At 36.9% G+C, this 14,242-nt stretch overlaps 2 protein-coding genes across 2 annotated transcripts; both read right to left on the bottom strand.

The window, feature by feature from the left end:
• Positions 1 to 4,114: 4,114 nt before the first annotated feature.
• Positions 4,115 to 8,065, bottom strand: LOC108997465. The gene is made up of 8 exons (XM_018973770.2): positions 7,782 to 8,065; positions 6,942 to 7,130; positions 6,395 to 6,854; positions 5,313 to 5,457; positions 5,047 to 5,177; positions 4,664 to 4,726; positions 4,513 to 4,578; positions 4,115 to 4,431 (listed from the first exon to the last, which is right to left on the bottom strand). Exons 3-8 carry the CDS (start codon positions 6,584 to 6,586, stop codon positions 4,336 to 4,338), a joined length of 693 nt encoding a protein of 230 aa, XP_018829315.1. The 5' UTR covers positions 6,587 to 6,854; positions 6,942 to 7,130; positions 7,782 to 8,065; the 3' UTR covers positions 4,115 to 4,335.
• A 2,272-nt stretch (positions 8,066 to 10,337) lies between these two features.
• On the bottom strand, positions 10,338 to 13,927 carry LOC108997381 (serine/arginine-rich splicing factor SR45a-like). Its single transcript, XM_018973613.2, has 7 exons — positions 13,799 to 13,927; positions 13,485 to 13,507; positions 13,315 to 13,404; positions 13,036 to 13,147; positions 12,236 to 12,385; positions 11,486 to 11,552; positions 10,338 to 10,711 (listed from the first exon to the last, which is right to left on the bottom strand). The coding sequence occupies exons 2-7, from the start codon at positions 13,505 to 13,507 to the stop codon at positions 10,524 to 10,526; spliced, it is 630 nt and encodes a 209-aa protein (XP_018829158.1). The 5' UTR covers positions 13,799 to 13,927; the 3' UTR covers positions 10,338 to 10,523.
• Positions 13,928 to 14,242: the final 315 nt, after the last annotated feature.

The following is a 14,242-nucleotide window of genomic DNA, read 5'->3' as shown; positions in this document are numbered from 1 at the left end:
GCTTTTACTTGGAATGCCTCAGCTCATCAAGCTTTTCAGCAATTAAAAGGGGCTGTTTCTCAACCTCCGGTGTTAAGACTTCCAGATTTTACAAAGTCTTTCATTATTGAGTGCGATGCAAGTGGGTGTGGTGTGGAAGCCGTACTCATGCAGGCTGGACAGCCCATATCTTATTTCAGTAAGGCCTTGAAAGGTAAGGCTTTGGCCTTATCCACTTACGAGAGAGAATTATTGGCTCTTGTCATGGCTGTACAAAGGTGGAGGCCCTACTTATTGGGCCAATCTTTCATTGTTAAGACGGACCAACAGGCCCTAAAATACTTACTTGAGCAGAAAGTGGGAACCACGGCACAACATAAATGGTTGACAAAACTTATGGGCTACGACTTTAAGATTGAGTTTAAGAAAGGAAGGGAAAATAAGGTGGCGGATGCTCTTTCTAGAAGGGATGAAAAGGGGGATGAGGACGCAGGAGTGCTGGCCATTATTTCTTTTCCCACACCCGATTGGATCGAGGAGTTAAAGGCGAGCTATTCCTCCTCACCCGAGCTGCTGGAATTGTTAACTAAGCGGCAGGCCAAGCTAGAGCTGCCTAAGGGTTATACAATCCAGCAGGGGCTGGTCCTAAAGAAGGGGAAGTTTGTGATTAATCCCAGTTCTTGTTTTAAAGCCAAGGTATTACAGTTTATACACAGCAACCCGGAAGCAGGCCATTCAGGGTTTCTAAAAACATATCAAAGAGCTAAAAAGAATTTTTTCTGGCATGGAATGAAGAAGGATATTAAGGAGCTGGTAAGAAGCTGTGAAATATGCCAAGTTAATAAACACGAGAACCTCTACCCAGCAGGTCTGTTGCAACCTCTTCCCATTCCAAACCAAGCTTGGGAAGAAATATCTATGGACTTTGTGGAGGGTCTCCCTATTTCTCATGGGGTTAATGTCATCTTGGTCGTTGTGGACAGGTTGACTAAATATGGCCATTTCATGGCCTTGGCACACCCCTATACAGCGGTCGGAGTAACTCAAACTTTCTTAAGGGAAGTGTTTAAACTATATGGATTTCCTAAGGTCATACTCTCAGACAGGGATCCTATTTTCCTAAGCACTTTTTGAAAAACATTGTTTTCACTGCAGGGTACTTCTCTAAGCTATAGCTCAGCTTATCACCCGCAGAGTGACGGGCAAACAGAAGTCCTCAATAAGGCATTGGAGGGTTATCTAAGGTGCTTTGTGAGCTCTAAACCGAAATAGTGGTCTCAGTGGCTTCCCCTTGCCGAATGGTGGTACAACACCTCGTACCACACATCAGCAAAGATGTCACCTTTTGAAGCCCTCTACGGCTACTCATCACCCCGGCTCATTACATACATTCCGGGTACCTCACAAAATGATGCGACAGACAAAATGTTGAAAGATAGAGAACAGATCAAGCTCCTACTCAAAGAAAATCTCAACTTTTCACAACAAAGAATGAAGAAGTTTGCAGATCAACGAAGAACTGAGCGAGAGTTTCAGATAGGAGAATGGGTGTACCTCCGTTTACAACCATATCGGCAGAAAACAGTGGTTGCAAGGAAAAATTTGAAACTTTCCCCCAGGTTTTACGGGCCCTTCAGGGTGATGCAGCGCTTGGGAACGGTAGCTTACCGCCTTGAGTTACCCCCGGAGTCCAAGATACACCCGATTTTCCACATTTCGTGTCTCAAGAAGAAGCTGGGTACTCGGATCCAAGCACTCCCGTCGCTTCCTCCAGTCAACGACACAGGCGAGGTGCAGCCCGAACCCGAACTGGTGGTGAAACGCCGAATGCGTCAACAGGGGAACAGAGCTCAAACCATGGCTTTGGTGAAGTGGGTAGGACTATCGGCAGAGGAGAATTCGTGGGAGTCACTACAGAGGCTTCGAGAAGACTATCCCCACCTGGTGGGCCAGGTTCTCTAAAGGGAAGGGATCTGTTATGAAGCCCACGAAGCAGTAAATTGGGCTTCAGCTTGGAGGAGATCGCGGGCCATAAGATAGGATATGAGAAACGGAAAGAATAAAACGCAGTGTTGCGAAGCGTCGGTTATATGCATTGTTATCTTTTTACTTTGTTGCCATTTTAATTACAGCTATAGATGAACACGTGTAAGGCATATGTGAGCCAAGTTAGTTAATGGCAGAGCATATAGTGGAGGTCTGGAACGTGTGTGAGGTATTCCTGGAAATTGTGAAAACTGAAATTGTTATGGAGGAAGGTGCGCCTCGAACAACACCTATATTCACTTTTATCACTATCCCTGTCCATCGTCTTCAACAATCTTCATCTGCTCAAATATCCATTAGCATACAATATTCCATTTAAATTCATCTATTACTTGGGCCTCATTACACAATAAACCACAGTAAAAGTATGTATTGTTCATGCGTACTGTATTGTTCGTGTGAGCAAGTCTGCTGTGGACATAGCATTTTTAAATGCAATACGAAATTTTTTTTGATAATAGAAATGGAAAATGAAGTCCCAAAAAGATCCTAATTTTGTCTCTAGATCTCGATAGCAAGGATGTTTTGTTATACATTAATTACTATTCATTCCATATTATACACTTGATATTTTTTATTTTCATAGTGTGGCCCGTATGGAATGTGAGATAGTAAATAGTAACTGGTGAGAATAATGATATAATATCAAATATCTAAAATGACAACTTTAGAATTATCAAATCATTTTATCGTGCGTAGCTAAATCTCCTTCGCTTTATTCTTCAAGGTCTAAATCGGGCAACTGAGATTATCTTCATATGTTATCTGAGCGAAAGATTTAAGGTATGCAGCAGGCTAATCCGATGGTGCTGAGCTTGAGACCTGGTGGTGGTCGCGGTGGCAGACACCTTGGTCCTTCTTCTTTCTCTTCCAATTTTGCCCCTTCTTTCGGTTCCTTTTCCTCCGATCTCTCTATCCCTCGTCCTCATGGAGGTGCTCCTCCTCCTTTCTCCTTGAAGGTCTACATCCAATCTTAACTCTTGTTTTTCTTTGGATCCGCTTTTTTTCATAGCAGTATATTTTGATTTTATATGAAATGGAAGAGGGAGGAGAAAACAAAATAGAGAGAGAGGGTGGGGAAAATGAAATTTCGAGAGAGAGAGGGGGAACAAAATAGAGAGGTAGAGAAGAAGAAAATGAAACGGGTGAAAAACTCTTAAATGACAACAAGCCGGTTGCATGCTAGTTACATCAGTTGCCTCAATGATTTTTCTATTCAAAATGAAAAAGAAAAGGAAAAAAAAAAAAAAAAAAGAGAAGAAAAATGCTATATAATTTGAAAGCTCCACCGTACTAGGATGCCCGAGGCCGAGGTCCAATAAATTAATAATGCAGCAAGACAAACAGTTAAGCTGATCACGAGACCTAAATACAAAACAAGATGACACCTCCTTTGCACAAAATCTGTGCCGTCGACAATAATGGCTAAGCGACAGTACACGGCGATATAAATAGTGTCGTACAGAAAAAGAAAAGAGAGAGAGAGAATTATGACTAAAGTGGACTACACGTGTCATTGATTCTGGAGTTTGCAGACACACAGATGACAGATGGGCTGAATAAAATCCACATGTCAACATCTCCCATTTGTTGCACAGATCCCCATTGTCACCAAACGACAGCCTGGCCCAACCACAAACACCATCATCGGATATAATTGAGGTGGTGGTTAGTCCCATCTCCATTTATGTGGTTTTTGTGCATTCAAACATGTCGTTGAAGAGACACCTAACAAAATATGCCCCGAACTCCCTCCACCTTTGAATACTTCCAAGTTAATTTTGGACCCATAAAATCATCCTTCATATTGTACGTAGATATGCAGACCTAACTTCAACCAGAAAACAGTTTCAAAATGTCACAGAATGTTGCTAAAACTTTGATTGGGATTGTTGTCCAAGAAAAATAAAGATCTCTCAATATCTTTTACTTCCACTCCAAATAGCCGTGTATCTATGAGGCTATTGTTCGATGTTCAGTCATTTGATTTTTAACAAAGAGAGTTAAGATAAAAGAACTCGATCAATGAACATCCCAACACCATTCATCGCGAGAGAGAGAATAAAGAAATATCATCAAATTGGACGACTATTATCGACTATAGAATAATATAATTATATAAGGGAGACATCTTAAGGGAATAGAACACTAACAAGGGCATCAGCCCAATGTTACAGGGTTAGAATACGTGAGAATGAATATAGTTGGCTAATCATCCACTCTCCCAAATTACTCTACTACTAATTAGATCTGATCTAAAGGTTAGTGTTAATTTAGCTTTAATATGTTATCATACAAGCACCCAACATTTCAGAATTCTCGTTTTATCAGTTTGTTGGTCGACTTCAACCTTTTGGCAGCAGCATGAACAAATTCTGCAATCACTTGTGCCTCATCCACTTCTAGCTGTATCAGAAAACCATGTCAGATTTGAAGCATTGTTTTCATGGGGAGAGAGAGGGGAGAGAGGGGGAGAGGGAGAGAGACCTGGGCAAAATGCCGCTGCACAGCTTTAAGCAGCTGTTCCCTTGATGGATGAAAACTGCTGCTAACCTACAATTCAAAGTGCAAATTATGTTAAAACTATCAACATCTGCAGGAAAATATTGCGGGTCCTAGAAGTCCGTAAGAAACTCACAAGCTTGAAGTGTCTGCAATATCTCCACAATGAGTCTGTACCCAATTTTGCCAGGTTCACCCTCTGATTATCCACACACAATTAGAAAATACATTAGTATGAACATAAACACCTGTTGTGTGTGTGTGTGTGTATTGTTTCTGCTGCCTGAAAGAGCACAAATATGAACTGATCATGCATTTAACAATCTATAAGGATGAATTCAAGCATGGTAAACAAAATCATATCGTTTTAATTCTCTGTAAAGAGTATATTGCCTATTTTCATCAAATATCACAGAACGTTCTTTAGCCCTTCATCGGCATGAAGATATTGGGTTTAAATGCCAGCTACAGACAAACACCTTCAGATTTCATGCATCTCTATGTTTTTGAAATTCTTACCAGTTGAGTTGTGTGAATCGAATGAACTTCTCTGTAACTGCCACGATTGGTTGACTTTGCTGATGCAGATGGGATCCAAGGCTTTGTCCGAATTCTTGGCTTGTTAATTTTGTGGAACTCAATGCTAGTAGCTGCTCAATGGAACAATAATGACCTTAAAAGGGATTTTCAAACAATAAAAAGCAGAAATACTTTCTTTACCTTTCTAAAAGAATGGAAAGCAGAAACTATATGATCAAATATTGTCATAAAAGTCTGTAACTTACAGAAATCATTATCCTTTTCACCAATATCAGAACTGCTGCTAGAGATATCATAATCACGGTCATCATCTTCTTCATGCCCTGTAGGATGTTCCAGAACACTCAATGCATTCCTTTGCAGCTTCACTTCAACCCCGTTTTTCAGAACCTGGCATGTCAAAGCATTGTTGTGAATAATATGCAGCCTGATATTACGTTACTGACAGAGCAGAAGAGGACAAAGGGGCCATAAGATCACAAATCGTAGTAACTAACAAAAACAAACCACATACCAATTCCAACCATCGAGAAAGACACCCATCAAACATAAATCCAATTTTTAACAGATTCACCAAAACATTTATTCTATGATTTTTTAGTAACAGATATTTTTACCTTCCAACAAAAAGGTTATGTATATCTAGAAAACCTGATAGTAATCAGAGATCCCATGCAACGTCAGAATTTAGTGTTATATTATAAGAGAGAGTTTCATGCAACACATGATACTAGTCTTATGTATGCCTTATATATTTCGTCAGTTAAACAAAATTTTCCTTACAACTAAAAAAGAAACATGAAAACAACAGTCAAGATATTTCACGCTTAATAATCAACGCCTACAAAAAAAAGATTAGCAACCCACAGATGATTCAAACGATACACAAAAAAGAACTCCATTCACTTGTCAATTAACAATTTGTAAATCTAAAATATTAAAAAAGAATCGACAGAAACTTACTTGGTCAGACATGATTGACTATCCAGAAAGAACTTCTTTTTCAGGCTTTGCGACCAAAGAAAAGCACCTCTTTGCAAAAATTTGTTATTTTCTCATAGATTTAAAAAATTAAAACCCTTTATATGCGTGAACCGCGTGAAGCCCCACGGCCGACTAACAATAGAGAAAACCCAATCATATTAAGGAATAGAAAGGCCTCCTACGCGTACGCGTGGCAACTAGTTCCCACATAAAAAAGATAACATGCAACATTCAAAATTTAAACCACGCCTAAATAACTGGACATTAATATGTGAGCAAAGAAGATTCCTATTACGAATGATTAAAAGAAGAATTAATTAAAGTAAAAGGAATAAAGCAATACCAGCCAATGCCAACCTCCGAGGCCAACAGCCTTCTTGACCACGCCTTGTAAACCCACCAACACAGACTTTGTTCTGTTGTTTCCAGTAACAATAACCTTGGTGTGTCTGGGAAGCACGGAAAGTTCCTCGTCCCCACTTTCCTCGCGAAAAGGCGAAAGAACCCGAGAAGAACATAGCTCAGGTTCCAGCATTCTGTCTCACCCTCTCAATTTTTTTTGTCCTTTCAGTCTAAATTTAGAATATAAAGAAACTAATTAAGAGGAAAACAAGCTACATAAGTACATACTGCACTGTCAAATACCCGGAATCTCTAAATTTTGCAAATACCCAAAACAAATCTTCCTTCTCAATGGGTTTCACTTGTAGTACTAAAACCTAGCTTTTCAAATCAAATTGCATAGTGATAAACAAACTCCAAAACTCATCTAGCTCAAAATTTCTCAGCTCCAATTGGGATCCCTGAAGCGAAAAACAAAACAAGGGTGTCATAAAAATTTCACGGACACTGACTGTGTAAGAGAGAGAGTGAGAGAGAGAGAGTGAAACCTGTATGCTTGAAGTCGGACACGTATTTTTCAAAGGCCAAGTTAAATGCGGATAAGCCACGAAGGGAGAATCCAATATATCTTTTCACGGACTCCGATTGATCACAATGAACGAGTGAATTTGTTATTCATACAGATCACTATATTTTTATGCTCTTTATAATTCAGAGTGACATCACCACCACCGCACCTGAACAAAATATCAAAATCATTTATAATTTTCACTAATAAAAGCTCCTTTTGATGACGACTAACTAGTCCGCCTCAAGGAATTTTCTTGTCCAAAACCAAGCAGAAAACTAGAAACCCTTGGACATCGTTTGGTTCCCGAGAAAATAAAGGAAAAATAGAAATCGAAATAATATTGTTTTCGAGTAACGAAATTGTTAATTACAATGGAAACGTCAAAGTTATCGAAGCGGACTTCTGCAGCCGGACCTGATTTTGTAAACCAAAAAAATTCCGGTACAGAGAATTTTGTTCTCATTGCTTTTCTCCACTTTATAGAAAGACAAAAGATAAGGGCGAAAGAGAAAACACTCGAATCTTTCACAAATAGAAACTCTCTGTTGCCTCCAAAATCGTTGAAAATCATTAACTAGTTTCAAAAATAAAATCGAGACGAAAAATTCAAGTTAAAACAAATAAGATTCAAAGTCAAGAAAACGTTAATCAATGAGAATGCAAAAGATCCTCGTGAGCTGAAATTGGCCACCAATGAAAACCAAGGAGCAGACAGCGGATTGGATAAAGCAAAAGAATAAAATCAAAACCAGAAACCGAGTATCACTCTCAAAGCAGAGACGGAGCCAAAGGCCAGAGCTTTATGGAGCTCAAGTACCTGGTTTGAATAGATGGATGAACTCGAAATGCAACCGATTTGAGCTGCCGAAACCACGGAAGGGGGGTTACGGAGTCGAAATTCTCAGAGGGGAAGGGATGTGGACGATAGCGGATTGGAGTTCCGAGCTTCCTTGGGTTTTTCGAATGTGATGGGTAGTGAAAAATGCAGAGTAGGGCTTCTGTGTGAGAGAGTGAGAAAAGATGTAAATAATGCAAAAAGGAGATTGAAATTCTTGGAGAGAGAGAGAGACAGAGAGTAGAAGAAGAAACAGCACAATAAATGCGTACCAACTGCCATTGGGGGGAGGAAACGACCCTGCCATGTGCCGTACGATCACGACTTTTGTTTACGGGTTTCACCGGTTACCTCTCTCTCTCTCTCTTCTCTCCCGTTGTCGTTGGCTCGGCTGGAGGAGTTTCGAGCTGTTTGTCGTTTACGGGGAGCGGCTGCACGCTGCTTAATGTAGGGATAACAAGTCCTATATGGCCATGTTGCGTACCTATTACTCATTATCCTACTTATTACTCATTAACAAGTCCTATAAAAAGTTACATGTCATTATCCTACTTATTACTCATTCCTTTCCTGTTAAATCTTATCATTTTCAGCAATTTAAAATATTTTAAATAAAAAAAATATATTTAAACTGTTTATTTTTAGAACCTCAGAATTTATTAAATAAAAATACATCAATACAATTATCAGTGATTCAAAAATACATATAATGTAGATATGGTGAATTTGTATTAAAAATTATTTAAATTAATTAAATTTTTCTACTCATCATTCATATATCATATATATTTAATAAAAAAAAATAATGTATGATATGTAATGTGAGGATAATGAATATAATTTTTATAAAAATAATCATTAGCAAGTGCCAAGTAGTAGATTGATTACATGACCAAAGTTAGGCGAATGAAATTCGTGCGCACGGACCAAATTCATAAACAGTAACATTCCACTATTTACGAATGCCCAATGAAAAATAAATTATAAAATTGAATAATACTAGAGCATTTTTTCAATGTACATTTTAAAAAAAAGAATATACCATCATAAAAATAAAATTTTGATATAAATTTTTAATTTAGTTTTTTTTTTAAAAAATTGAGACTTTATAATAATAAATATTAAAAAATAATAATTATTTTCGTAAGTAAGTATGTAAGTATTATGTAATTATTTTAAAAAATATAAAAAAGTATAAAATTTATATAAAAAAAATTAATTTTTGAATATTATAACGTTATTATATTCGTTTACCATTGTGGAACATATAAAGGGTAAGCTATTAGCCAAGTAAAGACGCAAGCCGGGGAGGGGGGAGGGGGGCTACCGAAGAAAAGAAAGGCGGGAGAGGAAATGAAGCACACGTGTCAGGTAGACAGATGTCGGATCTTATCCCAGCGTAAGTATTAGTACATTTTTGTTCCACTGTTTGTATTTTTTCGTAGAATAAATGAATGAATGAATGAAGTTGCGTAAATTTGAAATTCGATTTCAAGTCCGATGTCCGCCCTTTGGCAGCTGGACCGCACTCTCTCACCCCCCCAAAAAAATTGAAAAACAAATACACACACAGAGCCCGCTTTCAGCTTTTTAAGATATTTCAAAATGGTGGACCCACATCCCCTAACTCACGCGCTCTCTTTTATACTCTCTCCCCCCACAATTGCGTCGAATTTCGTGCTTATAGACGAGGCGGCTTTTTTCTCAAATTATGCAATTATAATTGGCAATTAGACCTTTTCAAATGATTTCCATGTCTGACAAATTATGCACAAAGTTTTGTAAAAAATAAGCTCCATCTTAAAAATAACTATTTCTAATAAAGAAAATTTTCTAGATTATTTTATTATTATTTTATTAAATACAATATAATATATTTATTACTATTAAATAATTATTTATTATATTTTTTTTATTATCTAATAATAATTAATATGACACATACTATTTAATATAATTAAAATAAAATAAAATAAAAATATAGTATATAATATTACTCTTTTTATAAATTAAATTCACTTTCTTTTAAAAAACTTGCGTAAATTTATCTCAAACTTCTGCTCGACATTATTTAGATAAAAGATTTAGATAATAAATTAGTATGAAGATTGATTAAAATATTATTTTTATTTTAAAATTATAATAATTAAATAAAATAAGATTAATTAAATTTTAAATCCAAACAAAATCTTAATCCTTTTAGATCCCGTTTAAATAGTAAAATAAAATGAATTAATTTTAAATAAAAATTAAATAAAATATTATTTTTTAATATTAGTATTATTTTAAAAATTAAATTATTTATTATATTTTATATAAACATTTAAAAATAATTATAATAATAAAATAAAATAAGATAAAACTATCCAAACGTAAATACGCTCATCTTTTTTTTTTTACCTTTTGGGTTGAATGAATGAATGATACCGTCAAACGCACTTCTCACGTGTCGTTTAATGTTTAAACTAGTCGAAAAAGCCCGCTCGTTCATTTTTAAGCATATATCTATGTTCTTGCTTCCATTGACCAAATAAAATCTAAAATAAATTTCTAATTTAAAATATATTACATCAAAACAAGTCACGTCAAATGTTAAAGTAAATTCAAGGGACAAACACGATAGGAACATCCAGCAAAAGGGAAGTAAAAAGACAGCTATAATCCCTAACTTCACGAGAAAAAGCCCACATCCATTAAGAACATTGCTATGGAATTAATTTTGTTCTATCTGGTGTAGCGACTACCGCCTGCTGACCAGGAACGTTCCTTCCGCCTCCTGTATGAGTCATTATCATCAATCCTCCTACTACCGTATGGAGAGCGTGATCTTCCTCGCCGGCCCCTTGAGTAGGGATCCCTGTCTCCCCCCCATCGGCGAGGCGAATGGCTTCGAGACCTTCGACGTCCATGTCCTTGCATATTTTTTGCCGCCAATAATTCACATAACAGAGAGAGATTAATCAAATGAATTAACAGTGGGCTATCTCTGTCTCTGTTTTATAATGTTCAACCTCTATCATGAAAAAAACCGAAAATGAGGTGAAAGAATAGACAGGGTGGGGACGAGGGTGGCCCACGTGGGGGAGAGATTGAAACTGCGGCAAAATACTTGCACGCAGCACGCCTGCTTACTTCAAAGAGAATAAAAGTGTAGGAAAAGATGCCAATGCCATAATCAATTGACCGCTTGTACAAATGACATTGCTGTGAAATCAAATCTCAAGACTTTATTTGGGTAAAGTGACTCGAAGCACAACTGAAAGATTAGGCCATTTTTCAACAATTCATTACCAACTGATCTAGGAGGGCTGGACCATAATAAAATACCCTCAACTTTTGATAATCAGGGTAAAATTTCTTATTTATCAAAAAAAAAAAAAAAAAAAAACTTTCGATTATCAAGGTAACCAATAGTTTTTGAAATTCTTGTTGGGGCTTTCATTAGATTCTTACCTTAGCCCTTGACATAAAACACACTAGGATTTTATCTGATGTCAAGGGCTAAGGTAAGAATCTAATGAAAGCCCCAACAAGAATTTATGGGGCTTTGACGCACATTTATTCCCAACACAAGTTTTTTCACAAAATACAGTAGAGTATCAGGCTGAATTCATAACCAATTATTGCACAATATATCAAAATAATAAAATGCCCCGGGTATCTGTAAGAGTTATTCCAGAATGTACCTCGTCTATTATCTCTTAAACCATGATACCTTCCTGGTGTTGGTGTCCTGCCACGCTTCCTTTTTGCCTGCATTGGTACACATATAGCAAAGTAACGTCATGGCAAACAAATAACTGTAAGTCAACCTTGTACTGAAACAAAACATTGCAGTGCTTTCCCAAAACAGCTGTTTGAAATTAAAAGAAATATTAAGATGACTACGAATTTCCCTTTAAAACAGCGATACTAATTTAAAAAGTAGAGAAACTTCAAGGAATAATCTGCAATTCATATTTCCGAGTGTGACCCAGCTACCATTGCCTTTGTGGCATGAGTTATCTACGTAGTGAAGGCAGACAGAACTTTTAATCACCTTTACAAGTAAGATAGGACATCCATATCAAAAGAATTTCATGATGTTTCTAGGGTATCTCAGAATATTAAAAAATGAAAATAAATAAATAAAGAACCAGTTAAGATACTGTTACTAATGAAGGAAGGAATGACGGGCACACAACCCTCGGCAAAATGGTCGAATTTGTTTCGATCAATTTTGAGTGTCGATGCAGAACTCATGACGTGATTCGTGAAGGAATGTGTTCAACCGTAAAGAGCTTAGATTGTGAATTCGATGGAGCTACACAGACCAGACCTGCTGCCACAACTTATCAGGCAACATTTTCGAAGAAAATGTACCAAGGAAAATTATGAGTAAATGACGAACTCTCACTACACAGTAATGATCTAGATCCGTTCATGGAAAATAATACCTTTTCCACAGTAATCAATCGACCTTCAAAAACTGAACGATTCAAATACTTGATACAGCGCCCAGCACCCTCATTCGTTTCCATGGTGACAAAGCCAAATCCACGGGATTCTCTAGTGTGAGGATCTGTCACCAGATGGCAATCCAAAACCTGAAATCAAAATTAGGCTGTGAAAAAAGTAGCTTTTGTGTAGCATCAAAATACCTCATGAGAACCACACAAAAATACTTCTGGTATTGTAAAAGGTTCCGAGTGCATGACTTTTCATGAATTCCTTGTATAACTAAACTAGCACCCTTAGGCGTTGCTCTTGTATATGTCCCATATACTTGGGCTCTTGCCTATTCTAATGATCAATAAAATTTTGTTTACTGATTAAAAAAACTGAGATAAGGCCAAACTCAGAGATCTATGATAACCCTTTTATTATAATTACTGTTTTTAGTTCTAAAAGCATTTAATGGACTTATAACTACCTCAAAGCTCTTATTTGTAACAAATTGGCGTTTAATGAAACCAAGTTCTTGGTAATAACAGGTGTTTGTTTTTAATTAAAAGTCATGCCACCTCAATTATAGAAATCATTTTTCAAATCTAGATCTCAAATTGAATTTTAACTGATTGTTTCAAATGTAAACATCTCGAGTTCAACCACAGTGTGGCATAAACCCCAAGTTGAACCCAAGTCATTTTTAATAAACATTCGGTACTCATTAGTTAAAATAACCAAACCATGTTTATATAGGGACAACTTGTGCGTGCTACACTGAATAAAAGAACTTATATAACAAGAATCATACCTTTCCCTCCCTGCCAAAATACTTTTCAACCTCACTGGTAGTAACTCTTGTTGACAGTCCTGTTACATACAAATTATTCCCAGGATTGGTTGCATCATCAGATTCGTGACTCCTGGAGCAAAAACACTTTACATATCATGTAAACTCGATACCACTCATAAAGAAAGCATCATCAGAGCAACACATTTATTATGTCATGGCATAAAACAGAGACAACATTTAGGTAAATAGGCATCTATTTCAAGATGTCCTACTAAATAATTGACAGCAACAGCATACCTGGACCGACTTCTCCTCGACCTTGACAATGACCTCGACCTCAAACGATGACGTCTGCTAGGTGAAATAGAGCCTCGAGGGGAGACAGACCTAGGAGTATAAACAGTAACAGAATTGCGTATAACTCAGAAGTAGAAATTCAAGGAAAAAATCATTGAAAAGAAACTCACCTTCCTTCCCTTGAGTATGACATCTACCAGTACACAAAAACAAGATATCAGGCACAGCATACATCCCTTAAAAAATTCCAAAAAGAAAAGAGGAACTAATAGAAACTCATACACCAAATAATTTGAAATTACAAAATAACTAGCTGAATCTTTTCTTGCTATTGAGATTTAAACAAACTCCCATGAAAATTGAAAAATGAATGACAGTTCATTCAAGAAAAGGCGCTGAACCAACTAATAACCTAAGTCGAAGCCCTAGCTGTTGTTTGCTCGAAGATAGATTTCGAAAAAGGGCGCGGCGTCGAAGCTTTTACCTTGGTTGGAGATTCGCTGAGCCAACTCGGATGCCCTAACACAGTGAGGGAACGCCTATCTGGCTTGAAGAACGACTGAAAAGTTCAGCAAAAAGCGAATGGTTGAAGTGCCACGCGGAAGAGAGATCGTATGGAGCTTCGCACGTGTACAATGGAAATACACTGGCCCAAGTATTTGTTGGGCCCGATCTCTTTTTTGGGGCCCATATTTCATATTTTTGCCGAATATTTGGGATTTTAAAATAGTAAATTAGGCTGATTTTCGTTTGAAGGAATGTAGAAAATTTTGGTGAAACTGATGAAAAGGTAGTTAAGGTCACTACGGCTTATTTTTCAAAACTTATATATATATTTATATCTTTTTGAGCATTTAAAAACGAAATAGCAACAGATAATAAATCCGATTTAATTTAATTTTGAACTAAACTCAAAATCACAAACTTC

Source organism: Juglans regia, chromosome 9 (assembly GCF_001411555.2).
Source record: "Juglans regia cultivar Chandler chromosome 9, Walnut 2.0, whole genome shotgun sequence".
NCBI classification, from domain to species: domain Eukaryota; kingdom Viridiplantae; phylum Streptophyta; class Magnoliopsida; order Fagales; family Juglandaceae; genus Juglans; species Juglans regia.
This window is presented reverse-complemented; position numbering and strand designations above follow the sequence as displayed.